Source organism: Lissotriton helveticus, chromosome 3_2 (assembly GCF_964261635.1).
Source record: "Lissotriton helveticus chromosome 3_2, aLisHel1.1, whole genome shotgun sequence".
In the NCBI taxonomy this organism is placed as follows: domain Eukaryota; kingdom Metazoa; phylum Chordata; class Amphibia; order Caudata; family Salamandridae; genus Lissotriton; species Lissotriton helveticus.
In genome coordinates this window covers 191,447,939-191,475,459 of record NC_136062.1, presented here as the reverse complement: position 1 = coordinate 191,475,459, position 27,521 = coordinate 191,447,939, and the positions used below count along the sequence as shown (strand labels likewise).

The 27,521-nt window shown below is 45.1% G+C and overlaps 1 protein-coding gene across 2 annotated transcripts in view; it reads right to left on the bottom strand.

The window, feature by feature from the left end:
• The window catches only part of ARIH1 (ariadne RBR E3 ubiquitin protein ligase 1), a 501,132-nt gene that overhangs the window by 457,382 nt on the left and 16,229 nt on the right, over window positions 1–27,521 (bottom strand). For both annotated transcript variants that reach the window (XM_078685029.1, XM_078685030.1), the window contains exon 2: window positions 2,991–3,058. In XM_078685029.1, the coding sequence (XP_078541155.1) occupies window positions 2,991–3,058 (68 nt within the window). The remainder of the gene's footprint in view (window positions 1–2,990; window positions 3,059–27,521) is intronic.

Genomic DNA, 27,521 nt, shown 5'->3' with positions numbered 1-27,521 from the left:
TTAAATTCTTTAGATTTCTGGACTAATGCTAGTTCAGTAAATACTTCCAGCAGTGCAGGTTTCATTTTCAATGGGTGCCAATGTTTATTGAAGATTTTCCGAATGGTCCTCGTACGTTCTAATGAGCGAGTTCCTTCGTCGTCTTCAGAATCTTTCAAGTAAGTCTTGAGCTTTTTCTTTAAAAATATTTGATTCTGAACAGTTACATTTGATTTTTTTTAAAAAAAAATCTTTTGAGAATGGTTTCTAGCTTGTGTTTTGGAAGTTACTGAACGCATGCAAAATAAATGCAGTAAAGTTTTGAATGGGATTTTTTATCTTTCACATAAAATTCAATGTCCACAAATACTATGCATTCATGACTATGTTGCTTGTTAACTTAATTTTATATTTGTTCTTGTTTAGAAGATCAAATACCACAGGTTTCTTTCAGTTTGAAATATTGTTGAAATTTCTGTTGCAAAATGTGAAGCGAGGCAGATACTGAAAAAACAGTAGATTGTGCACTGATCTTGATTTCAGAAAGTAATTGATGGCCTATGGGCCCTAGTGTTTTATTGATGTATATAAACTGGTGGAATTAAAAATTACTAAAAGATCCATGGTTCTAGTTGTTACTGGCTACACATGAATACTATTAAAAGATGGATATGATGATGTATACGTATGCAATTGGAGTGCAGATCCCTCTGGGATACAGAGCTCTGAGACTGTTATATGATCTGTCAATAAAATCTGTTTTCAAAAAAAAAAAAATGACTAAAAGACAATCATCTGACCAGGAGATTCTGACACGTTTACGTATCAAGCCTAAAAAAATCAATACAAGTTTACCAGACCTGCAAGTCGAGTAACTTGAATAATCTATTCGACCTAACTAATGTAATCGATTCATAAAATAGTCTTAAATTGTGTGATCATTGGTAAATATTTTTTTGCAGAGTCGCCATTTCCTTCATCCTCACACGAGTGAGCCTTCAAATATGGGAATTAAACATTTCTGCTGTACAAAACAAAGTTCTTTTATTTGATTAAATAGACTAAAGGTTTGCTCCATGTGTAACAAGAATCTAGCCCATATATAGGGTACACATAATTCCCGACTTGTCTCTGTTTACTAATAGCATTGCCATCATTGCAGGGGTGTCACTCAGTTATTGTTTAAAAAAACTCACTTTCAATAAATATATTACCAAAGCATGCTGTGGATGCGCAATATCATTTACAGACAGTAAATTTCCAAGAAATGGCCAAACCTTCCCACTACCTTGCAGCTTACTGATAAAAGTATATAGTGTATTAACTTTGGGTTTCAGAAAACATTTATCATTTGTACATCACCAGGTGAAGTGTTCCAATTTGTTTCTCATTGTATTAAAATATTTTTTTCCAGACAAGTACACAGAATAGGCTTTCACAATTACTGAAATATATTTTGAAAAGTTGGTACAGTTGATTAGCTATTTAAATGCGGAGGGTAAGCGAGAACAAAAGGCTCTAAATGCCCGTCAACATATTGTTAACTTCTAGATGTTGGTAAATCCTCAATTCTAAAGATAATTACTCTACCATGGGGAGGTGTTGCAGTTTTGTGTATTGTAAGCAACAAATACAGTGTTGACATACTTAGGAACTAAATATAAAAATTTCAAGTCTGGATAAAAGTTGCTTTAATTTTTTTTATTGCAGTTTACTATTCCTAAATATTCAAAAGCACTTGAATTTTAAAAGTTTTTCTTTATAAAGAAAGTGTCATTACTTCCGGGGGGTATAACCCACCTGGCTCCTTTAATATTTTTTCTAAACCCTTTATATTACTTTTTTTTTTTATCAAGTTTTATTTTTTAGCTTTATTAATTGGCTAAGTTTTTTACTACCCTTTATAGAAGTGGAATATAAATATATATATAAATAAATATATATGTCGGTCGAAGCACATTCCTGATAGCGGGTTTTCACTTTCACCCGCGCTTTGGAGATATATATCTCCAAAGCGCGGGTGAAAGTAAAAACATGCTATCAGGAATGTGCTTCGACCGACAATCGGTCTTGATCACAGTGATCAAGGCCACGGGCCGGTCGAAACGCATCATTTTGCGATTTATGAAGGGATAAATCTCACGTATTTGGCTTGTGTTGTCCCGGAGAGAGCGTTTTCACTTTCGTGCGCGCTTTGGATTAATTACTGGCTGCTCCACCAGCTAAAACACCACCTCCCATGGGTCACCGGCTCCCGGGAGGAGCACTTCTTATGTTGGATATAGATCTATAGATATATATCTATATCACGATATACACACATACATATATAGATACATATATACACAAATCTATATTTGCACAGATTATATATACTATATTTAAAGAAAATTAACTATGAGCATAAGGAGGATGTGGCATGACTATAGGTGAAATGGGACTTGAATTTTTATGTAATCTAATAGGTGCTAAAGGAATAGATTTTCATAATATTAACCAGGACCCTATGTATGGAGGTACTCCGATGTTGCAAAAAACATACTTTCCCCCTTTATACCTCAACGTTACTTACTCCCCTAACATCTCAACCACTTTAACATCAATTACTGATTTATATCTGGGTACATAGAGATACAAGAGGCCAATTAATGTTTTAATGCAATGTGAAGACAAGTTCCCAAACTGGTATGATTTTGCAATTCATATCTGGGAAATTTTATATTTCTACACCATCTACCACACCAACCCTTCGATCAGCTTGTGGTAGCTCCTATTTATTCCCCAGGGTTCCAACAGCCATGAAAGTGCAACTTGCGCTATTGAGAAGCAGTGCAATGAAAACAATTACCATAGTAGCCCATGGGACCAGGTCTTTATGTAATGCATACTTTTTGTGTGCAAGCAGGACAACAAATTCCCTCGCTCAGGAGCAAAATGCTTGAGGTACTCCATGCAATGGATACTTGCAAAGTTACAAATCTGGTAATATTCTATGAAAATGTTTCACATACCTCTCCATTAGCTTCTCTTTATCCCAGTTGAAATGGCTGAGTAGTATTCTGGTGATAGTCGCTGGGTTCTGGAAAAGGTAAGAAATAAAAGAGTGAACGATAAAACAGATAACTGCTTTGTAGAGCTTCTGTACCTTAAAGACAGCATTTGGATTTCTTCAAAACTAACAGGTCCTATTTTCTGTAATAAGCCAATAGAGGGCAAAAGAAATAGGGCTATATTTACAACCAGCTTATTATGCACCAACAACTCCTAAATGTGCAAGTAACCAATTGTTTTTATCAAAGGAAACCATGAAGGTCACTAGAGAATGTGTTCTTTCAAAATTGGCCTGATCACTCCCCTGCTGGCCGTGGCCCACTCTTCATATATAGTCATAATCTTTTCATATTAGTAAAAACAACAGTAAGAGCTGGACAGTACAAAGTAAATAATAATGTGACCACGGTTAACTGTGGGGTTCTCCAATCGTGTAAAATCACAATTATTTCCGACAAAAATGTGTTCAACCTAGTTATTGTCCATTTGGATACTAATGTTCTAAATGAGTTTAAAGGGCTGCACAAATAAATCTCGACAGGCTGTCAGGTGTAGGGTATGAGTGGAGAAGTTATTAGTAACATCCAGAATTTTAGGATCTGAAGGCTGAAAAACCACCCGGTTCGTAATTACGATTGGGGCCACTGGAGTGGAGCATGGTGGAATACCAGATCTCTACCAGCCTCAGTACAACAAACAACCCAAAGACATCCCCACTCAACTCTAAAGAGAATGAAAGTATGTATTTAGATCTGTCTCCACAACAAGCTCAGAACACAACCCACATACAACAGCTCCAGCAGCAGGTCGCTATACTGATGGACCGGTTTGAAGAAGCGGAAGGAAAGCCGATGAGGAAAAATGTACAGGTCATTGGTCTGCCAGAAAGAAGTGAGGGAGATGACCCAGCTAGATATACGGAGCAGTGGTTAAGTGAACACGTTGCTGCAGAAGGCCTCTACCCAATACTGCATAGAGTGCCCACACAAAAAAACCACCGGCCGGCCAAAACCGGAGCCCCCCCCCCACCCCTCAATGTCAGGCTACTGAACTACAGAGACCAGGGTACGCTCTTGCAGAAAACTAGGGAGCGAACTCAGATTAATTTCGAGAATAGCAGGATATCGCTTACCCGGATTATACATTACTAGTGCAAAGACAGAGATCCTCCTTCATGGGAGTTAAGAAGAAACTAAGGGATTTGAAAAATGCATTGCTCTTACCGGCTCGACTAAAAGTTATTTATGACGGGAAAACACAATTCTTCGAAAGCCCGGCAGACATTGAGGAGTGGTTGGAGGTGACGGATCCCGTGGGGAATGGGGACAATGCTTACCAGAGCATGCAACAAAGCTCCTCTCGTGCTGACATGTCGGGCACCAGTCAAAGCAGAAGGATACGCAGGAACTCCCAACGAACCAACCCAACGCCGCAGCAAATGCAACAGGGCAAACAGCAAGCGATCACGATGGCCGCTACTTTCAGACAGTCTGTGTTGATTGAGGACTCTTCCTCCTCAGATGGAACAGGGAATAAGTGACTGAGGGCAGTGTGTCCCTCTTCCCCACCGTGACTCCGCAGACGGCGGATGGCATGTTCGGCTGACCGCCAGAGGATGTTGGTGCTCAAGAAACCAGTCTATAAGGAACGTTCATATATCCTTTTTGTAGAAATATGCGATTGATGCTGAAGGTTATTGAATTTGATTAGCCTGGGGTTCCGCAATGATGGAGCCCGATATTATGCTGGAGTACAGTTCTGCACCCCATGGACGGTGTTGGTGATGATCCCCAATTTGCGAATGCCGTTTTTATTCAGTGAGTTTTGTTTGCCATGTTTTGGTTTCTGGACCGGTACAGTTTCCTCGACCAGACCGAGTATTGGGGTTTACTTGTGGGAGGAAGAGGGGGACAGTTGTATTTATTTGTTTACCTTGGGTTGGCTGGCTAGCAGCACACGTATGATATCGCCTGTTACAATGCTTGCCTTGTTCTTGCAATGCACTTACCCAAAAACATACAAGGTAATAACGTGGAATGTTCGGTGACTGGGCTCTGTACAGAAGCGTATAAGAATTCACGCTAAACTGTTGAGGCGCAAAGCACAAAGTTTATCTGCAAGAATCCCACATGGTGGAACAAGAGGCAGTGAAACTACGTAAGAAATGGAGGGGGCAGGTCTTCTCCACTAGTTATTCTGGGTATGAACGGGGAGCCACCATCTGGGTTGGACACGGAGTGCCGTTTCGACCCCTAGAACAAAGAATTGATAAACAGGAACGCTATATTTTTATACGTGGGTCCCTTGATGGTCAACAGGTAGCACATACGCACCGAATATTGAACAGGAACGATTTGCCACCCTAAACCGGACATTAGTGGGCTGGGAGATGCATCCCTCGATAATAGGTGGGGAGAATAACACAATAATGAACATTGACCTAGACATGTCCCATCCCCCTTTGAACGATGCAGGGGTGAATAAGCAAGCGAAGGCTCTCTGTATTTGGGGGGAGGGATGGGCATTCTGGGATGTATGGAGAATGCGGCAACCGGCGCACAGGGAATACACACAAGGATATATAGGACATTTTGTTCAAACATGGTAGCGATGCAGGTCACACATGCCACATACCTAGCAAAGACCTATTCGGATTATAATCCATTTGAGACAACGATTATGTGGGGCAGGAAACCTACTCCAGTGCCTACCTGGAATCTCTGGCCACATCTGTTGGAAGACATGGCATTCCGGGCCACAACAGCAGACACTATCACCCATTACTTCGCTGAAAATAGCAACACAGCTTCTAACAGCCTGATAGAGTGGGACGCTTTTAAAGCGGTCATACACGGTAGAGCCAGAAGTGCGACAGTGGGCGCTAGGCAGGAGGTTCATAAATCCCTCACGGCAACAGAACACAAAATGGACAAGTTGGAACAGGAAGCAGTACATGACAAGGAGAAGCAGGTGCCACTTCAAGAAGTGCGTATCCGGCACGCTGAATTGCTAGAATCCCTCCGACTCAGATTATGAGCGGTACACACAGTTGCTTCACTCCGAGGCGGACAAGTCGGGGACACTATTAGCAAAGATATTGCGGGATGAACACCCCACAATTGTGATCAATGAGATAACTACTGTCGGGCGAGCCAGCACACACCCAAAACGACATCAATGCAATTATACAGCAAACCTATGGATAGAGAGGACGATCGCACAGACAACTTTTTACAGGCACTATCCCCAAATGACAGCGGAAGCCCTGAAAGAACGGTCAGGCCCCATCACTGCGATGGAAATTAAGATAGCACTCAATGAGCTCCCGCGAAATAAAACGCTGGGAATAGATGGATTACCTGCAGAATTTTACACTACCTTTAAGGACTCACTCCTACCCAACCGTGTGCACTTATATAACAGCGCAGAAAGAAGGGACACTATCCCTCAACATGGCGCAGGCATTGGTGGTCTCACTCCCGAAACCGGTTAGAGACCTCCCGGACATGGCCAGCTATCACCAATTGTCATTATTAGCGACGGAATACAAGACACTGGGTAAAGTGCTGGCAAATAGGCTTCTGCCCCTTCTGGATAAGATGATCCATATAGATCAGACAGGTTTCCTGCCGGCCAGGAGCACGTCTCTGAACACTAGGAGACTATCACCACCTCATGTCGACTGCCCCGGAGCGCTACGCATATCGTTAGACCTACGCCAATCGTTTGATACATTGCAGTGGGGGGTACATGTTCAAGGTGTTGACTAAGTTTGGGCTCCCAGAGAGGTACAATGATGGGCTCAGATTGTTGTACAATGCTCCTACTGCCCGAGTATGTACGGGTGGTCATATCGGCCGAATAACCGATATTTAGAGGGACGAGGCAAGGCTGCCCACTCTCACCACTATTGTTTATATTGGCACTGGAGCCCCTGGCTCCTAAGTTACATAGGGATACACGGGAACTGGGCATAGAGATAGGGTCTACAACACCTTTTCTCCGCATATGCGGATGACATTGTCCTTTATGTTAAAGACCTTCGGTCTGATCTGGCCCCCCTTGCAGAGATCTTTGCCACCTTGGAGCATATATCGGGACTGGCCATTAACCCGGTGAAGTCCCATGCCTTCTTTTGCGAGCACGCCTCGCCCACAGAATTCGCATTTGGGTCCACGTCACTACAGGTGGCTCCGCATAAGTTTAAGTACACAGGACCCCTGCTGATATGCTGGAAGGTAACCTTAACCGAGCAATCAGAGCGATGCGTTCTAGCATTGCATTTTGGACAACGCTACCAGGTTCGGTGATGGGCAGAGTAGCTATAACGAAGATGGTGGTACTCCTGCGATTAATTTACTATTTCACAAATCTGCCTCTATTTGTCCCACAAACTACCTTTAAACTCTTAAATAAATACCTTACTTATTGATCTTGTCTGGGGGAAAGGCAGGCGAAGGATAAGTCTTAAAAAGCTCCAGCTTGATACAGGGAGGGTTGGGTGTGCCAGATCTTAGAGCGTATTATTATGCCCGTCAGCTGCAATGGATATCTTATTGGACGGCAAGGGGCAATCTGCAAGAAATAGGGTTTACGGAGCGGGTTATAAGTAGTGAGGCCCTGCACACACTTATTACCGAGGTGCAAGCAGCCTCACCATCTTCCACCAATATTACATACAGCTCTGCAATGTTGGAGGTCGGCGCTACATTACACAAGCACACACTCTGCCTACGCAGGCAACATCCCCTTATTGGGTATACCACTAGCAACCGGGAAACTCACAAAACGTACTATAACGCCTTGGTTGGAAGAAGGAATCAGCACGTATCGGACTTATTTAATGCTGGGCAGCTACTGGATCATGACAACTTTGTTAGGGAGACGGGGGCACATGTATATGGTACACACGGCATTAACCAACTAGGTCAAAACACATTGGGCTCCAAAACGGCAGGAACCCATGGACCACAAACTGATTAAAGCACTATATTATAAGGGTCGAGGGAGACACCTGATAAAATGGCTATAGGTAGGGATTCGGGGTCATACAGAGATCGCCCTTCTTCCATTACGTAATGCATGGTCAGCTGACATAGGGAGGGCTATAGAGGACAAGGAATGGGAGAGAGAATCATAGAACACCCCCGGAAAACCTCACGTAATGCCAAATTTAAGTTTATTCAAACGATGATTTTACATAGGGCATATCTAACCCCACACAGATTGGATAGGATGTTCCCACAGACCCAACATCACTGCCCAAAATGCCACTACGAGGGAGCTGACTTGGCCCATGTGGTTTGGGCTTGCCCGCGCCTACGAGAATTTTGGGATGCGGTTAGATGTTACACGCAGGAGGCCACGCATAGGAGCATATCTAATACTATGGAAGAGTGTATTCTGGGTCTCCATGAATCTTAATAAAAATGTGTGAACCTGTCTTTGCTCCTGGCAACACGGGCAATTACTATGCGATGGAAGTCCAAGAACCCCCCCCTTCAGCACATGCGTGGTACAATGATCTGTTCCGCTGGGGCAGTGCAGAAAGTGCGGAAAAGTGTGGAAATACGGAGGGAGGCGGCCACGGGCCTGCGTAGAAATCAGATAGCATTACATTGGGATGTTATGTTATTAGCCCTGAAAGCACAAGATTTGGACTCTAATACCACCCCCCAGGGCACGCAGTAAAGACAGATTGAAGAGCAAATTATAGTACGCCCCGAACAGTGTACATGCAAGTATGTGATTATGTACTACAAACTGGTTTGAAATATATTTATAAGTTGAATGCAAAAGTTACTTGTACAGGGATGCTGCAAGATCAAATTATGGATAATATGTGTACTTGGAAGTTCTAAATGTAAACAAATGGACTGTAGGGAGGGGGGTGGAGGGTTTTTGTCAGGGGTTTGTTTCCTAACTTTGTAGCAATCTGAAGCGTGAAGGGATGTGGAATTAGATATTGTCAGGAAGATGTGAGGCTTACAATCACAGATGTGATAACTACTGACCCTGTGACCCTGTATTAGGAAATTGGACACGCCGCGGGAGTTTGTTCTCTCACCTGCCCTGTTTGTGCCTGCACTGCTCGCCGCTCCCGCTGCGCGGGAGCCGCTTCGTGGGAGGACCCACCAACGCTGACCTTCCAAGCCTGATTACCGGAGGAGCTGTGAGCCGGGTAAACACCTGTGGAGGCTGCAGGGGTAGCGCGGCAGGGACTCACTATCCCAGGAGTCCCTGCTGACCTCGTGACATCTGGTCTGCGCCCCCCTGCGTGCCCCGCCCACCGCCGCCCTGCCTATAATACCAGGGGAAAGCACGCTCTGCGGGACGCAGGCGGGACGCCGGGCGAAGCCCGGGCAAAGGGCGGGCCGTCTGTGGCCGTCAGGGGCTGACAGAGGCTGGGCTGGGCCACGTCCCTTTTCTCTCCACTACCTGCAAGCACACCTGCCTAGTGGAGCCCACTTCCTGTGCCCCGCAGTATGCCTACCCGCTCAGGAAAGCCCATCAGGAGTGAAGGTGAAAGGGGGTTAAATGTTGCTAGCCCTGTTATAGGAACTATGGACCGCTTTATCACCAGGGTGGCGGCGGTGATTGACAAGGAGATAGCTATGTCAGAGCGGCGTCTATCAGAGGTATACCTCCCCTCAAGACGCTTATCCTTGGGGGTTGCTGCCCAGTCGCCTACACTGGTAAATGCCCGGTCACAACCTGTATCTCCATCTAGTGGGCCTAGCATCTCCACAGACCCCCCCTTGCTGGCTGGTATAGAACAACATATAGAGAGGCTGGAAAACCTCCTGGTTGAACACATACCTATGGTTACCGAGGAAGACGGTGGTCTTAGCAGGCTGCCTTCTCCTTCACCTTTACCCCTAAGCTGTCCGCACGAAGCCACCGATGATACTTTCTCATCAAAATCGTTCACCTCCTTATTAGATACCCCAGTAGGGGAGCCAGACAGGGTACTTACCAACTCCCAATCTCCTGACATTAGCCAGGGACTCAGGCCCCCAAGTAAAAAACCACGAAAGCGCAAAAAGGGTAGGCTAGTAAGACAGGCTGCTCTCTATCAAAGAGCAAGAAAGTCACCTGGATCTGGGATGAGAAACTTAAGGGATAGGACCGTAGAAATTGAAGCTGACAAAGAAAGGGATCCTTTGACCTCTCCCAAGGGGCTACACACTGGCGATAGTACGGCTAAAGCTTCTAATCCCACCGACCCAGCAGTAGCCGATCATATCCTTGAGAAGATATACAGCCTCTTGAAACCTCTAGTAGCACAGGTTAAGGGTCTAGGGAACCGGATAGATAAACTAGAACAATCAACTCTTGATGGGTTCCATTCACTCAAAACTACAATTAAACAACTAGCTAGAATGAGTGAAAACAAGGACATGGACATAAAGGGGAATGAGTTGCCATCCCAGAGAGATCCCAAAACCCCATTAGGTACACATAAAGTTGGTTCTAGCAATCCACTAATCTCAGCTCCTAAATCTCCCCCCCGTCCCAAAGCGGGCCAAAAAGACAAGGGTTTGCCCAAACTTCAGGAGCCTGTTAAAAATAAACCAATCCCTCCTCCATTAAAACAGCCACAGACAGGCAGTGGCCAAATGGAAGGTCCCCTAAAAATGGGTGCACGAAAGAAACTTAATGGGGCGGTGGTAGGGGAAACCCCTAGATCTGCACTTCAATCTATGGCCCCATCCACTACGTTACTGGTCCCTAGAAAACTAGTACGGAGGATCCCCCCAGTAAACCTCCCACCTGACTGTCAACCTTTTGTTGTTGTCCTGGTTAATGTGCCCCCTCTAAAAGAGGGCCAGTTGGAAAACCATCAATCACTCAAGAACAAGTGTATCCACTGGCTAAAGGCAAATAGGCCAATCCCGCCAGGTGTGGACGGTATTATTTTAGGTGTTCGCAGAGTGGGGTGGGTAGGCCAGGGGAAAAAGACCCAGGAGGGGGATTGTATAATTATAAACTTCCAAGATCCAAGAGTAGTGCCCTCGATTTGTACCCCTAATACATGCATGGGAGCTCCAGGGGTTAAAGTAGTGGATCTCTCTTATTTTTACCCTAGTCAAAGTATTGTCCTAACTGGAGGAAGCTTAACTTCCCCTGTTTCTGCACAGAATTGGGCTGGGGATACAGGAGGCCCAAGGGAGAATCATTTGCGGCGACTAGAGCCTAACTGACTGGAAGCTGAGAGTAGAGTGGACCTACCGGGAGTGTCACCCACCCATGCAAGTTGCGCAGGGGGGATGGCAGACCCGCTGACAATTCCCCAAGAACCCGGCATACCTCAGACATACATGAGTAGGACCACCGCTAGGGATACTCTTGCGCCTAGCGACGCTTCAGCTGCGACGGACCTAGCCTTTAAGGTTTGCAGTTGGAACGTCGCAGGGATCGCAAGAAAACTGGATATACCGGAATTCATTGCATGTGTTGACGATCACACCCTGTGTCTCTTCCAAGAGACATGGAGCTTGGTCCCGGTTCATAGGGTGGGTTTTTCCTCCTATTCTTCCCCTGCTCAGGCTTCGGCATCAGGGAGAGGGCGACCCTCGGGCGGCCTTCTCATATGGGTTGCAGCCTCTTTAGATTGTAGAGTAGTGGAGTTCCCCACAGGTTGCCCGGACATTCAAAACATTACCCTAATAGATCCAAGGGGAAGAACTGTTTTAAATATTTATAATATTTATGCCCGGGGAACCAAGGGTGGGAGGAAGTCTTCTGTAATATCTCTCCTCGAGTCCTTGTTAAAAAACACCCCTCATAAGACGCGTATAATGGTGGCGGGTGACATGAACTGTACGTTCGAGCCCTTGGGCTCGGACGTTGCCACCGAACAGGATGAGGATGATGTTAGGTTGGGGATTCCGGTTTTGGACATCCCACCGATCAGAAGGTGGACTGAAGTGGCGCTCCAGATATACTCCCTGAGCCTGGAATTTAATCTAAGGGCAGCAAATGGGAGGACAACCTCAGATAGGGGGGGTGCACACACGTATAATAGGCCAGGACACACCTCTAGGTTGGATTACATCCTAATAGATGTGTGTCTATGGTCTTTTGTAAAGGACATGCAGGTGGCACATACGACGGAGAGTGATCACAACTCACTCTCCCTGAGTATGGATCAGTGGTGGCGCCCCCTAATGAAGGATAACATTTACCCGGTCGCCGTACCCCCGGATGTGTCCGAAGTCTCCCATTGTGGTAGACGAATAAAATGGGCAAAATTGATTCTCTCTGAGGGAAAGGTAGGGGAAATCTTAACCCTCTTAAATCAAGCGGTAACAGATCTTAGAACCTCTTTAGAGGGGGTGGGTAGAGCGAGTGGACTTTTTCCCTCCCTGGTTGAAGCCTTATCTAGTGTGTTTTCATCCCATCCTATCAACTTGGGCAAAAAAACATTTAGAAAACCTGCTGAGGGTTGGTATACTAAAACATGTAGTTTTCATAAGGCCAAACTAGTTGAGGCAGTTAAACGCAAATCCCGAAGTGAGATACAGGAAACAAGGAAGGCCTATAATAAATCCCTTAAGATTGCTAGGCAGGAGTGGGAAGACAAATTTTGGGAGGACCTACTTCAGGCTAGTAAGGGTAGGGATTCTAGGGCCTTTTGGAATCTCATAGGCACACGGAATAAACCAGATGCATCTGTGAGACCCTGCAATATCCCCCCGCAACATTGGGTAAACCACTTCGGGTCCCTTTACCTCCCCCCAGATGGGGAACTAAATGTTGGGAGGGAATTTAGATCAGCGGTTGACCCCCATGCATATGATTTCTTCACTCCCTTAGAGATTGAGGGGGTCATAGGATGGGTGGCCCCGCGCAAAGCACCGGGTCCAGATGGTCTCCCAGGGGATCTTATGAAGGCTTACCCAGTAAAATGGGGTAGGATCATTGCCGCCCTCTTAAATGACATCATGATGGGAGGGGCAGTGCCTGAATCCTGGAAAGGGGCGGTGGTGGTCCCGATTTACAAAAAAGGGTGTAGGGAAACCCCGGGAAACTACCGCCCCATAAGCCTGATAGACTCCACCCAAAAGATAGCTGGTAAAGCTGTCCTTGGAAGGATCTTACATTGGGTGGAGGAAAACAAAATCCTATCGGACTTTCAGGCAGGTTTTCGGGCTGGTATGGGGACTATTGAACAGGTGTTTAGGTTGGCACTCCTGGGGTGGAAGGTTGTGGATCTGGGCAAAGGCAGTCCTTATTTGGCCTTTATAGACTTGAAGACTGCCTTTGACCTAGTCCCCCGGGAAGAGCTCTGGAGGGTACTCAATGAGTTGGGAATACCTCCTTACATCTTGTCCCTTCTCATTAGCCTCCATGACCATACCTTTGCGCAGGTCCGCTGGGGCAAAGACGGAGAACTCACTGAGAGGATCCCAGTGTCAAGGGGTGTTAGACAGGGATGCGTCTTGGCGCCCACCCTATTTTCACTTTATGTGAATGGGGTGGTAAAACATCTGCAAAAAGAACCAGCCGACGCCCCCTGTCTCGGAGGAGTCCGTATCCCCACATTGCTTTTTGCGGACGACACGCTTCTGATCTCCAAGACCCCCCAAGGCCTGCAGAAACTGCTAACGCGTTTCCAGGAGTTTTGCGCTGCTAAAGGGTTAATTATAAACGTGGACAAAACAAAATACCTAGTCCTAAATCCTCCCAGGAAACTTGGCCGTCCACCTACACTCAATTCGGTGGCCTTAGAGAAAGTAGCCGAATTCGATTACCTCGGTATTCGGATTACGGATAGGATGTCCTGGGCAAATCACATTGAGAAAATGGTCCTAAATCACAGAAGAGTAGGAGGAGCACTTGTGAGGGAGTTTTTGGCCTCACCTAGGAGATCGCTTTCCCCAGTAATTGACATCTACAAGGCTAAAGTAGTGACATCAGCCTTGTATGGGGCTGAGCTGTGGGGCCACTGCCGATTGGATGCCCTAGCGATAGCGGAGACCAAACTTCTAAAATCTATTATTTCCATTCCACTGAGCACACCATCTGTACCAGTGCTGTTGGACACGGGCTGTAAGAGTATCCAAGATCAGGCTCAGCTTCGCCCTCTCCTACTGTGGACGCGAATTTGGAGGGGTGAGGACTTAAAATCTTACGCCGATGGTTTGGGGGAAATAATGAGTTTGGGGGGTTGGGCCAAGATCAGATGGCTGAGTGAAACCAAGAAGCTCCTGGAGAAGATTGGTCTTGGGGATTGTTGGACTTCACGCACAGCCCCTCCTAAAGAAGTTGTTAAAGCGCTCTTTTGGAAATGGACGGCGGAGCGCTTAATCACAAACTCGAAGCACTGCAAGTCCACGGTCTCATTTTTACAAACTAAAGACATTGTGGCCTTTGAACCCTATTTGGACCTGATCACACTCCCATTTGACCGAGCCCTGTATTTTAAATTTAGAGTTGGATCCCTCCCGCTAGGAGCTGTGGTATCAAATTGGACATCAGTGGCCCGTGCCTCCCCGAATTGTGCTTGTTGCCCGAACAGGGTTGAGTCTATTGTGCATGTTCTATTTGAATGTCCGGATTATGCCAGGCCCCGGAGGTATTGGTTGAAACCCCTCTTCCAAATCTTGGGTACTCGTAGCCACCTAGTCGCCTTGCGCATTTTAATTACAGACACTTCCCCCCCCATTGTGTGCGGAATTGCTAAATTTTTAAAACAGTTTTGGCTTATTCGATGTAAGAGATTGTCAGTAGCGATTTAATTCTTTTTTTAGCTAAGTTATTTATGGGCGCTTTATGTCCTTTTATCCTTTTTAAATGAGTTCTTATACTGACTTCTTAAAGCTATGTCTTTTTGTATTTTGTAATGACGTTTTGTATATGTGCTTATAAGATATCTTGCATATCGAATAAAAGCTTATGACTGACTGACTGATAACTACTATAGGAGGTGTAGAACACTGAAAACTAGTATATATTGTTTGCAGCAAACTGATCAGTCTACCTCTGTACTGATTCGCAGTATCTAATGTACTTTTGTTCAAATAAGTATCATCCCACGTGCTTTATGTAAAGTAATAGTTTATTAAGATAAAAGAAACTAATAAAAATTTGTTTACAAAAAATGTGTATGTATTTATTGAATCCAGAAAGGCGTCAAGAGCGATGTATATGGTCACAGTCCAGCTTAAAGTCAAGAAAGTATCTGAAAGGAAGTTGGTTTGTGCACTTTTAATGCACTGAAATGTAGTATTCTTAAAATAGGTGCGCCTTAAACTCTTTCCTACATTGGAGCATTGCTGGGGAGGTTCTGACTGATAAGGGATGCTGTTCAAGATCCTGGGCACATAGATTGAAAAGGTCTGCAGTCTAGTTCTTTTTCCATATTTACACCTTAGTCTGCAGACCAATGGTATCTTGCCTGCGGTTGAGCCAAGAACCACCTCAGATGGTGAGTGGGTCTGCAAGATAAATGGGGAAGCTGATTTGTATGGCTTTGCAAATTATGCAGTTGGGTTTGAAGATAGGGAGGGCCAGCTAGGGAAGCCAACTCAGTTTTATGAGGGTTATGTGATCATATTTCTTGGCAAATGTTTTCCATGAGAGTCAAGTTAGTATCCAGTGTGAATCCAAGTGACTTGGCATTCATGAAAAGTTGGGATTTGGAGCCATTAAGGTTCAGGTCATTGAGCCAGGCTTATACTGTTTCTTGGGTTGGGCTGAGCTGAGCTTCAGGATAGCCAGGTGTGGCAGTCTTGAAGCACTGATGTCTGAAACAAAGGAGACCTTCATGTAGAGGGGTGTATCATCAGTATACAGATTAATCTTTTCTGTGAGAAGGAGTACAAACGGGCTTCAGGTTGAGGCTGAAGAGGACAAGGCACAATATAGAACCCTGGGAGACTCCGAAGGCAAAAGGGATATTTTGGGACCTGGAGATGCCCATCTGAGCAAATTAGTGTTGGTTGGAAAAGTAGGAGGAGAAGTGGACATTGCCAGCAAATCCCATTCATGGTTGAAGGTTGCGTATCAGAGTGGGACTGTGTTTAAGGAAGCTGAGAAATTCAGCAATATTAGGAAGGGGGAGGGGGTCATGTTATTCTGCTATCTTACACATGACAATGCCCTCCTAAACGCAGTCTTCGCGATGCAGTGCTATCTGAAATCAAATCGATCTTTAGAGTTGAACATGCACTGCTTTTTCAATGAGCATGCCAATGAATGACAAGTGAGTTTCTTTAAGGGTTGGGCAACCTGGTCTGTCTTCAGTGGCGATTACTTGAGAGAGGGAGGCACTGACAATGGAGAGTTGAGTGAAAGAGCATCTATAGAAAGAGCTGGGATGAAGGCTAAGAGTAAGACATCTTTGAAGTGGCTTTTAGGGAGTCGAGTATGTCAGAGTGATCTGAGGGATAGAGCGATTAAGCTTAAAAACATATTCTAAGGAAGGATAGGGCATAAAAGGAAGTAAGCTCTGTATTGTCGATTTACTGCTGTATCTTCTGTATTTTAGAATAGGTCGACTCACCTGCCTATATTTTATTTCTAGAAAAGTCCAATTCCCCAGGGTTCACAAACTGAACTCTGAGCATCTACTTGTGACCAGGAGTACATTATCACTGTTACTAGAAAGAAAAAAAATTTAAACAGCAGATTCTTATTCATTAGAAAACAATTTCTAGAGCACAGGGAAACTCAATCAACTCCAAAGTATGTGTAGAACTGTATACAAAAAACCAAGTGTGTACCTTCAACTTATTGTACTCTGCTACAGCATCGGTCCAAGAATAAAACTGTATAACTCGGTTCTTTTAATTCTCCCACAGTGAGAAAAGGAAAAGAACACTACAGAGAAACTGGAATCAGGCCAGAATTACTTCAACCCGAAGCCCTGACACTAGCGGTTCTCAACCTAAGGTCCGAGGGTCCGCAAATGCATAGAAACTAAAACAGTTATAAAATGTATATAAATAAAGTAAAATGTAAAATTGATGAATTTCTATAAATATTGAGGAATCTGAACTTGGAGACTAAAAATGAAGTTGGTATCCTCAGGGTTACAAGTGCAAGTGCATTTAGCAGTGCAAGTGCATTTAACAGAATGCAGTATGAGAGATGGATGACCTCAATTGAATCAAAAAAGACTACAACCTTCCCATTAAAAATGTGGCTTTTTTTTTTAAACATTTGAGAATTAAATTAAATATATAATCGTTTGTGTAATGAATGCTTTTTTCTGTATTTTGTGTATTGGTTTGCAGGTCAAATCATCAACATTGCCCTGTGCAGGTGGGAATCCGATAAAGATTTATTTGGGAGGGTTGGCGTGTCCGGGATTCCAGCAATGATTAGGTGGGGGTCTGAGGATTTCAATGAGGATTCAGTAAGGGTCCCTGGATTACAGCAAATATTATGCAGGGGTCTACAGAAGTCAAAAAGGTTAGAGATTACTGCCTTAAGACCACAGGAATCAACAAGCTGTGTCAAATCTCTTATAGCACAAATGAAGAGATACACCCTCAAGATGGAGTGAGACGATGGGGAGGAAAAACTTTCATATCTTTAGATACTGAGTTCACAGGAGAGGGGTCCTCTCCCCCCCACCACCACCACACCAGAGGAGGCACGAGCCACGCGCCCCGCCGCCTCACCCAAAGCAGCCACTTGAGGAATCATAAGGAACGTGTGAAAGGCGCACATTAACCGCTGACCCCAGTAACGTAGGAAGGCATTGGTCACCAAGGCAAGAGAATCCGGCCTCAAACTGAGAAAATTAGGAATCTGAGTGTTCAGACAAACAAATCTGACACTACTCCCCAAAGATGCTGATGACAATAAAAGATGGGAGGAAATAACCTCCAATCGCTGGAGTCGCTCATAATCCTGGAATTCTAATCTGCAATCGTGCTGGACTAACGTGGTAAGTGTTTCGCAATCACCAAAATCTTACGCTGCAGAAGAAAATGCCAAAATTCCGTGGCAATTTCTGCCAGCATGCGGGATCTGGTAAACGCCTATTTGCAGACTGCCAACAGACCATCATGAGAACGATGCACCCCGAAAACTTCAGAGGTGAAAAAGATCTGATTGCAAACTAACCCACTAGAAATTCCAGACAAATTATATGGAGGCGTAGCTCCTCCTCCAACCCCTCATCCATGGAGACTGAATCACAACTGCTCCCGAGACCCGCCTGTTCATTTCAAACTCTATGACCCATCTGGGATAAACTGAAGATCGCTCCGCCATCCCAGGATTCCAACCACCATTTAATCTCCATTCAAGCGTCCTGGGACAGGAGAACATAATCGGAGTAGGACAGGCCCTTCTGAAGGTGGGGAAACTTGAGCCCCTGAAGCACCCAGTAACGAAGGGGACCCGGAAAAAAGGGCCCTTATAGAAGACGCAAGAAGCCACACAATTTGAGCCCCTTGCCTCAGGGAAACTAACTACTTGGACCACAAGTCAAGTCAAGTCAAGTCACAATTTATATAGCGCACTACATACCCATAGGGTCTCAAGGCGCTTGAGGAAGGGGGGGGAGGTTTACTTATCGAATATCCATGTTTTAAGTTGTTTTCTGAAGGCTAGATGGTTTTGAGTGAGGCGGAGGTGGATGGGAAGGGAATTCCAGGTCTTGGCCGCTAAGTGGGAGAAGGATCTACCTCCCATGGTGGCTTTGTGGATGCGCGGAAGGATCTCAACTTTGCATTGACCTCCCTTATCTTGTGATATGGCAACAATAATTGTGCCATTGCTGGTTCTATCCGGAAATCCAGAAACTCTACATACTGAGAGGGATTTTACGAAGACTTGTCCACATTCAACATGATCCCAACTGTTGAGGGAGAAAATGAGACAGTAGTAGATTGTCCAGATAGATGATGACTCACCCCACGGTTGCACAAGAATTCCACCACTAGTTTCATCAGCTTGGTTAAACACAGAGGGGCAGAAGACAGACTGAACGGAAGAGTTGAATATATTCGTACCAAGCATTCTGTCATTGAAACTGGAAGTACCACCAATGGAGAGGAAAGATGGTAAAGGTGAGACGGGCATCATTCAGATCGAGCTGGACCATCCAGGTGCCTCCTCTATGATCCCTTAGAAGGTGGATAGCGTCCATCTTGAAGTGATGGTGAAACGCCCATCAATTGAAACCCTGGAGCTTGATGACCAACCTGTGAGCCCCCCTCCCCTCTGCTTGGGAACCAAAAAGACTGTGCTGCAAAATCCCCTAGGATGACAAGAGGTTGGGGAGCAAGTGGAGGGGTGGTGTACCCAATACAATCAGGGGGGAACCAAGTTTCCAATATAGAAGATTGTCCAGAGGTCAGCACCTAGTCATAGCACATGAGCTCCCAAAAATTAGGACAGTGTCCCTCACATAGACAAATGGTCTGAAAGGATTAAATAGCCTAGGGGCGACCACACCCAAGCATCTGGATGAGAAAACAAGCACTGACAATGCAATAGATCTCGCCTTTAAATAAGTTGAAGCCATCTGCTTTGCTAATGGTATTGTATAGCAAAGCTGCTATGAAAGACGCCATGCCTCAAGGTCCCATGAATAAGATTTCGGAGAGAGATCATAAGAACAGCCCCCACAGGGAGGAATCTTGCCTATGGAGAGGAGTTTGTGTTTTCTACACTTCACAATACTTGTATAAGAACTTTCTGGAGGGAAGATTAATTGGGCCTTCAGACAAAAATCAAGTGCAAGCCTCAGTCGTGTTAGAGGAGTCCTGCCAAAAGTTTTGTAGCTGCTAGGAGACATCCATGGATGAGAAACCTTAAGGCAGATTGAAGTGGACTGCCAAGAATTTGAAGAGGGCAAAGAATTTTGTAAACTACTTTTGCATGGCAAATGCAACCATTTCTCATTTATTTGCTTAAGAGGGCAGGGCCCCTGCTCTGCAATGGTTTGGCTCACTGTTGGAATTTGCCTGCAAAGTCCAAGATAGGAAGACACCTTTTCTTTCAGAAGAAGAACTGTATCTGCAAGACTGAGTTCTGCTTGTTACCAGTTGGTGCATCAGCCTTCCCTAGTATATGATAGGAGACTACTCCAAAGAAAGATCTAAGCAAAAAGAACACCCTCTATGAATATCATGCATTTCTAACACAATCCCAGTACCAAACTATACTAGGACAAGAGACAAGGCATGCATTTTGAGCCGGCGAGGTTGACATTTTTTTATTGAGGTTTCAAAGAGCTCAGGATCCAACTATACAGAGTTAGACAATGTGAAAAAGCATTCAAGGTCGAATTCTACAGTCTCTTTTTCTAGAAGTTTGACTCCCAAACTTAGTGACAAGAAATCTACGAGAAGATTTCAACACATTCCTTCACGCTTCACTAGGAATGGAGATTCCAAATCTTCCTCTTCTCGCCAGCCTGGAAGTGAAAGGAATGTACCAGTTTCTTGTTAAATTGTATAACCTAGCAAATTTTGGATGCCATTGCTCAAATAAGGGGAATATAGTTCCAACGCTTGTAATGCTGCTCTCTTAAATTAAATAGGCCAATGAGATGCCCACGATTCTTCACTCCATTTCATATTAGTGGAATTTGAATGTACTTGTTACTACTGAACAATTTAATCACGCTATGAACAGCCCTTATTGTTTTAAATACAAAGCACACCACGGGCAATCTTTTCATACATTATGACAGCATGGCCTGGGAGCAAGATGCGCTCTTATGCCACGAGAGGTCTTGAAGAATAGAGCAAGCTGTAGTTCAGTGCAACAGACAAAAGAGCAAAGAGGATATTTACAAAAAAATGCAGAGGCGCATTGTAACACCAGATTTTTCAATGCCACACCCCCGCATTTTTAAAATGCAGGAATGCAGCATATTTACAAAAATAAGGCGCACCTCTGCGATGCCCTAGCTCTGGCGCGAAAGAAGCTGCCTAGCCCTATTGCAGGTACTCTGTTTATGTGCAGGAAACCCTTGCAACATGGCGGCAATCAATAATGGTGATTCGCTCTATGTGTGTTGCAGAATGCCACACACATGGAAAGAGCAAAAAACAAGCAGAAATTCATGATTTCTCCTCGTATCGCCATTCTAAGTCTAGGTATTACCTGGCCTTAGTTGTTGGCCCTGCCCCAGCCTTGTAAATATGAGGCAGCCTAAAAGAGCAATGGGTGTTGCGTTGTAACGCCCACAGCAACACGCATTGCCCGCCGCTTTGCTGAAGCGGACTACGGCAGAAAGGGGCATATTTACATGGTGGCGTTGAGACACGTCAAGTGGCTTAGTGCCACCTTCTAAATATGGCCACTAGAGTGACCAAAAAAGTGAGGCTCTGGTGGCAATAGGGGCTTCTAAATATGCCCCTATGTTTCTTACTCCCTGCACTTTGCTAAAATGACAATCAACAAAGCCTTTGTTTTGTAACTTATTAACAGCATAACCTAAGGTGACCACCACCTTCCAGGTATTACGACAGTTTCCTGTCCTAAACTTTTATATGATCGCCTTATGCATTGTGGGTGTTGTAGTCCTCTTTTGCTTCCACTGAATACTTAGAATGACACCTAAAACAATGACGGGTGAGTGTAAAGTTCAGGACTGGAGTCGGCATCTAATGACCCGGGGTGATGTGGTCTCCCCACCAGAACATGTCGTCTTTGTCTTCTGGAACCGCTACCTCCTAGTGCAAAAGCTTAAAATGCCAATAAATGGAAACCTCATTATAGATTGTGAAGAATAAAATGATTCAACGCAACAGTGCATTGTTTTCCATAGCTATGTGTGGAGGCGTGTATAAACCTCTGGGAAGAAAAAGAGCATTCCTCTTTTATAGGTCACTGGCCATATGTGAGCCGCACGAGGCTAATGCTACCGACTTTGGAATATTGAGAGCAAGGTTTGAATCCCGGTCTCAGCTCAACATTCACACATGTCAGGAAAATCGCTGAGTTTCCCTGTCCTAAAAAGTGTAGCAGTCTAGCTCTGTTGTAAAGCGCCTTGAGCCATGTTCACGCTATAAAAATACATCTTTGATATAGGGACAGTCTACAAGTTTAGGTTTAGCGTGTACTCTGTGCTCGCACCATTGGGATGTACTTGGAAAGCCGGGGGTAGTATCTATCTTTTGACTACAAGCCTATAAACATTTCTGTAGGATGTTAGAGTGCTGGTGTTCAGTATGTGCTTTATTTGTGTTTAAAACATGTCGATCACTGCGTGTTGCCTCCTTTGCAAGGTATAAAGTTAGTAAATCTAGAATTACCCAGGGCTAAGTTTGAAGTTTTGCGAATCCTAGTCTCGAAGTGCGACAGTATTTATGCAAAACCCACTATTGTATGCAGGTGCCAGTGTACAGTATAACTTTGCGAATAATCATGATGTGCACTGGGTCACACTGAGGTGAGCACTTGCGGAGATCTGTAGCCCCCAAGTATGGCACAATATGGTGTGGTGGCGTGCGTACTTATAAAGCGCTTCCTAGCTGTGAAGAGGCGCTGGTACCATACTCTGAGTGAACAGCTCAGCTCATCCAGTCCCTTCTCCTATGCGTTTTAGGACATGTATGCCTACATTTATAAAGGGGGATTGAATTGTACAGCACTAGAATGCAAAGGATGAAGGTAGACAACATATGCTACTGTCCCCGGGCACCGAACAACCCGAGAACTCTGGGTCCAGTGGAAACTACGCCTTGTCTGCTGCCACATTAGATCAACACAGTGCATTAAAGTTCTGAAACAACCTTTGAAATAGTTTCGGAAACTCCGAGCGATCTCATACATTTTAAACCACACTGACCCTACTACCTACAAATGCCATGTAGCCCTTTCCCCCCCAAAAAATCCCACCTTCGTCCAGGTAGCTGAGCCTCTGCAGCTTGGCTGGGACCCCAGCCACGGTCTCCAGCCGCTCCTTCAGTTCACCCGGGGACAGAAGACGGTGTACTGCCGCCCGCCGTAGGAGGAGGCCAGCTTGGGGAGCCCCCGGAGCCGGTAGCCAGAGGCACCAGACTGGTCCGGTGTCTTTGGGAGCAAGACAGACGCGTCGCTAGGTGACAGGGGACATAAGTCCTACTCCCCACACAGAGGAAGGCATTAACATCGCGAACACCTCCCTAAAAGAGAAAAAAAAACTTCTCCCGGCGGGGGACATTTTGGGTTGGATGTCTGCGGCTGGCAGATAAATCGCATCCACATATGAAACCTTGCTCACTTTTTACATCCACAACCACCAGCCAGACACCCAATGTGTTTACACAATGTTTTAACACAATTTTTTTTTTAGAGTTCCATAGTTATATTGTTTCATTGCTTTTATAGGGCATACACTGTTGCATGGGCGCAGAAGCGCATCAGACAGATGGGCAGCGAACATGGAGTCACCGTGTTGGATAGGTTGTTTCATTTTTAGAGTAACTGCGTTATAATTGCCTTTACAATGAGCTTCTTATTTTGAGGCGCCAAAGAAAATAGTGTAATCAGGAAAGAGTTCAACGTCTATGAGACCATATTATTTTTAATTACGACAGCGCCTGCAGCGGGGGAGGAAAGGGGTGAACAGACCGTATTTAAAATTTAAAGAGCATTGCTCTTTAAAAAAAAAAAAAAAAGAGCACGTTGTGAGTGTAGCTCAGAAAGAAAATAAAAAAAAGTCCTTAGTGGCTAATTAAGAGACACGGTCTCCCGCTGCAAGTAAAAGATCCAATCCCGGTGGGCAGGGCCAAAAGTGGACAGGGTGGTAACCAGGAGGGACTAAAAAGCCTCCTGGACAATCGTAAAACCCGGTTTTGCATAATTGGTGACGCAAAATGATGCGCACCAATGGAAAACACGGGCGGAGCAGAAAGCGAGCTTCTGTAATCATATTGATTCCAAGAAGCCCTCACATGGCGAGGGCAGCGCATGCACGCTGCGAACGCCAGGTAAGACTTAAAAAAGGAATGCTCACAGGAGGGACAAACTCAAGCTGGATAGTCTAAGGCAAATAAAGACAGCAAGTAGAACACACGCAACACAGTTACAAACCACAATGCCAGTAGTAAGCAATGGGCAAAATGCATTCCCAGAGAAGCTTTCTTAATGCCCACAAGAAGTCGTAGGCACACTTGACAGCTGTATCATCTGGTAGGCGTGGGCCTAAAAAGGTGGCTTATGAAGGAGCATAGACATATTTGTTGCGGAAGTGGTTCCCTGAAAAAAGGCCCAGTTTTAGCTCATTTCTCTTAAATATGCAAGTGTTCACAACTTACATGCTTTAAAACTGAACATTATGCAGTTGAATCCTGCTGCTAAAAGGCCTCTAAAATAAATGTTAGCACTGCAACCTAAGCCAAAATCTAACATGACTAGTTCTTAACTCATATACTTGGCTTCATATAACATGTGGGAAGTAAGTGTCTTAATACTGCCCACATTGGGTGTATAACTTTTACACCACATGTGCACACAGTGCAAATGTTACAGTGGACTCACTGAAAAGTCAAATATGACAGTCTGCCCAAAAGCTATCAAATTTAGGTTAAAAAGAATATTCTATGAGAGTCTTCCCTCGGCTCTTGTCTGCTGAGGTAGCTGCCTGGATGGACCTAAACTGCTTAAAATTGAATGCAGGGAAGACGGGGGTATTGGTCCTGGGCAAGCACATCGATATCTGGTCCAATGCATGGTGGCCTGATAGACTTGGTCCTTTACCACCTCTCAAGCTCAAACATTTGGGCATCTGGTTCGTTAATAAACTCTTCTTTAATGCCCAGATCAATGCTCTCTCAGGGAAAGGTTTTGGGCTATTGAGATACCTAAACAAAAATGTACTACTGTAATGTCCTCCACTTGGGCATATCCCTGTCCTGTTTGTACAGGCTTCAACAGATCCAGAAACAGCTGCCAGGGCACTGTTCAGACTCCCCAAGCGTACCTTCATCAGCACTGCTTTGAGAAAACTGCCCTTGCTGGCAATAAAGCAGAGTTGCGTTCAAGGCTCTATGTTTCTGATATAGGTCTCTCGCCTCTCAAGGCCCTGCGTACCTAAAGTCAATGATCGCTACTTATGTTCCACCGAAAAACCTTACGTTTCTAGACGGAAGACAAGCATTCATCCAAAAAATTTAAAGAGTCAGAACTGGAGGCTGCGCCTTCAGTCATCTTGCTTCAAAAATCTGAATCACTATCCTGGCTAGAAACCGCCTAGCCCCCCATTCCCCCCTCCTGAAACTCTTTTCAGGAAGAAACTGAAGAGCAGGCTCTTTGGATCCGGTTAAACCTCTTCAGCTGTAAAGGCAATGTGTTTCTCTCCCCGAAGTTATTATCCCACTACTGGGATAATTCACAAGTAGTAGGCATGCACTCTACGAATTGCATTATTATTAGAAGTATTATTATTATTGTGTAGCAAATAAAATCTGTAAAGAACATGCAAAAAAATGGTGATTTTCGACATCAACAACAGTTGGGATAGCAAATATGGGGAAGATTCCCTATGGACTTGCGTTGTCCTTGTGTAATGCAAGTCATCGGAAGTCAACGCAAGTCCTTAACTGGGAATTGCTAGGCCACACATTGCTAATATGGGTGAGTTTGCGGCCTTTTGTAATTTTTAGTACATACAAAGTAACAATGCAGAATATATCCCTGCCTTGTGTTACTTTGCAACCAGGTTGGTGTTATATGTGTGGAGCATGGGCATTCCCATGTTTCCACACATGCATTTTTATGCAAACCCAAATTTACAAAGACTTGTGAACCTGGGTTTTAGCCAAAATGGTGCGCATACCAACAGGGGCTTAACGAGGAGAAATATCTTTATTTCTCCTCGCTAATTCCTCTTTGCATGTGTACTGCATTTTGCAGAACACATGGAAGGAATATGCCTCTAGAGATTGTATTTTGTGCAGGAAGGTGTTCCTTGCTGCAATGCATTGTGTGAAAGAATGGTAAATCTGCCCAAATGTTGCTACTATGTCCAAGGGACATATGGCCCATCTTAATTCTCAGGATAAAGCTCTGATTAAGGGAAGGAGACATTGGTGTACAACCCCCATGCTGGACCCGGTCACAGCACATCTGAGGCAGTGGAACCTTTCAGTCAAATTTGGGTCTGCAGGGTGAGTGATCTGACTGCCTGCATACACAAATGAAGGGGCCTCTTTGCCAATCAACTATAAGTTCCAAGGATGGTTTGCCGATATACAGGATAATTGCTTGCTGTAGAAGACTCACGCGAGTCGTATGATATGACTATCTTAAAACAAGTTGTGATGTCCTCCGGCTTGGGTGTGGTATTATCCTGCGTGAAATGATATGCACATAGTATTCTACCCAGATACTTATCTCCTGAGAGTGTTGGGGGTGGTATTCTAAAGGCGTCTGTTGGGGGAGGCTTAATGAGTTGTATGGGGTGATATGTTCCACCGAAGAATAAAGTTCTTCTGACAACAATTTACAGCCTACGCCTGCCCTTTCTACACAAGTCAGCTCCTATTCACCTGCCTCTGACCAGCTGGATTAGATGCAAGTTAACTGAACCTATATTTCACTGAAGGCCCAATAATCATTATTTCCACATGAAACAAGTATAGTCTGAATAGTTTTGCTTTATTGTGGGCGGATGGTAGCCTTGCACTGCAGGTATTAACAGGAGACAGGGCCGAGGGCAGCAGACCTGTGGGAGGTGAGTGTACAGGTGATATAAAGAACAAAAAGACGATCAATGAATTGTTCCAGGCAGACCCCCTGGTAGACAGCCGGAGCACAGAAGAGGTAGAGCTGGCTGCAGGCATCGGACAGGGATGCTCTCGAGGATGACTGCGACGTGTAGAAACAGTGCTGAGAGCAGGGCGGGGGAGTGGCGTACCGTCAGCTTGAAGAGCTCAAAGCGAGCTTTATTTCAGTCTGTCGGGCCTGGGAATGAGAAGCAGCCAAACTGCAACTAAATAACCAGTTCCACGCTGCGGGGCCCAGCGCCGAGCATGAAGGGCAGTGTGACAGGGCGGGCACAGAGCCCAGTGGAGGACCGATGCTGCACCCCTTAGTCAGGCTGGGAGAGCTGCAACCCGTCAGAGTCTGTCTGGCACTCACAGCGGTCTGTGGGGCTCACTCACATCAAAGCACCAAAGACCGGCTTCATCAGATAGGCAAGTCTAGCCTGGACAACAGCAGCCCACAGAACGCGAGATAGTCATCAGGCCAGGACCAGACGAAAATTTAGAACGAAACCAGGACACTGAAAAGGCGGTATTATCACCTCTGACCGGTGCTGCCTGTTCTATCACGCCCGCAGAGACCTGTCTGGAAGGTGGCTGTTCAGCGCATAATTCCCGTGGAGCGGCACACATCACCCCACAGAAGGATGGCAAACCGCACATCACCTGCGTAACTGTGTGCCCTTCTGACAGGTGAGGCGGTTCCTTTATACTCTCGGTATTGCTACTGTCTGAGTGTGCGTCTGGTAAATACAATGTGGACGGGACACGCACTACCGCGTTTTTCTCAAAGGTAAATTCACAGGAAGTGAGTGTCGCGTGCTC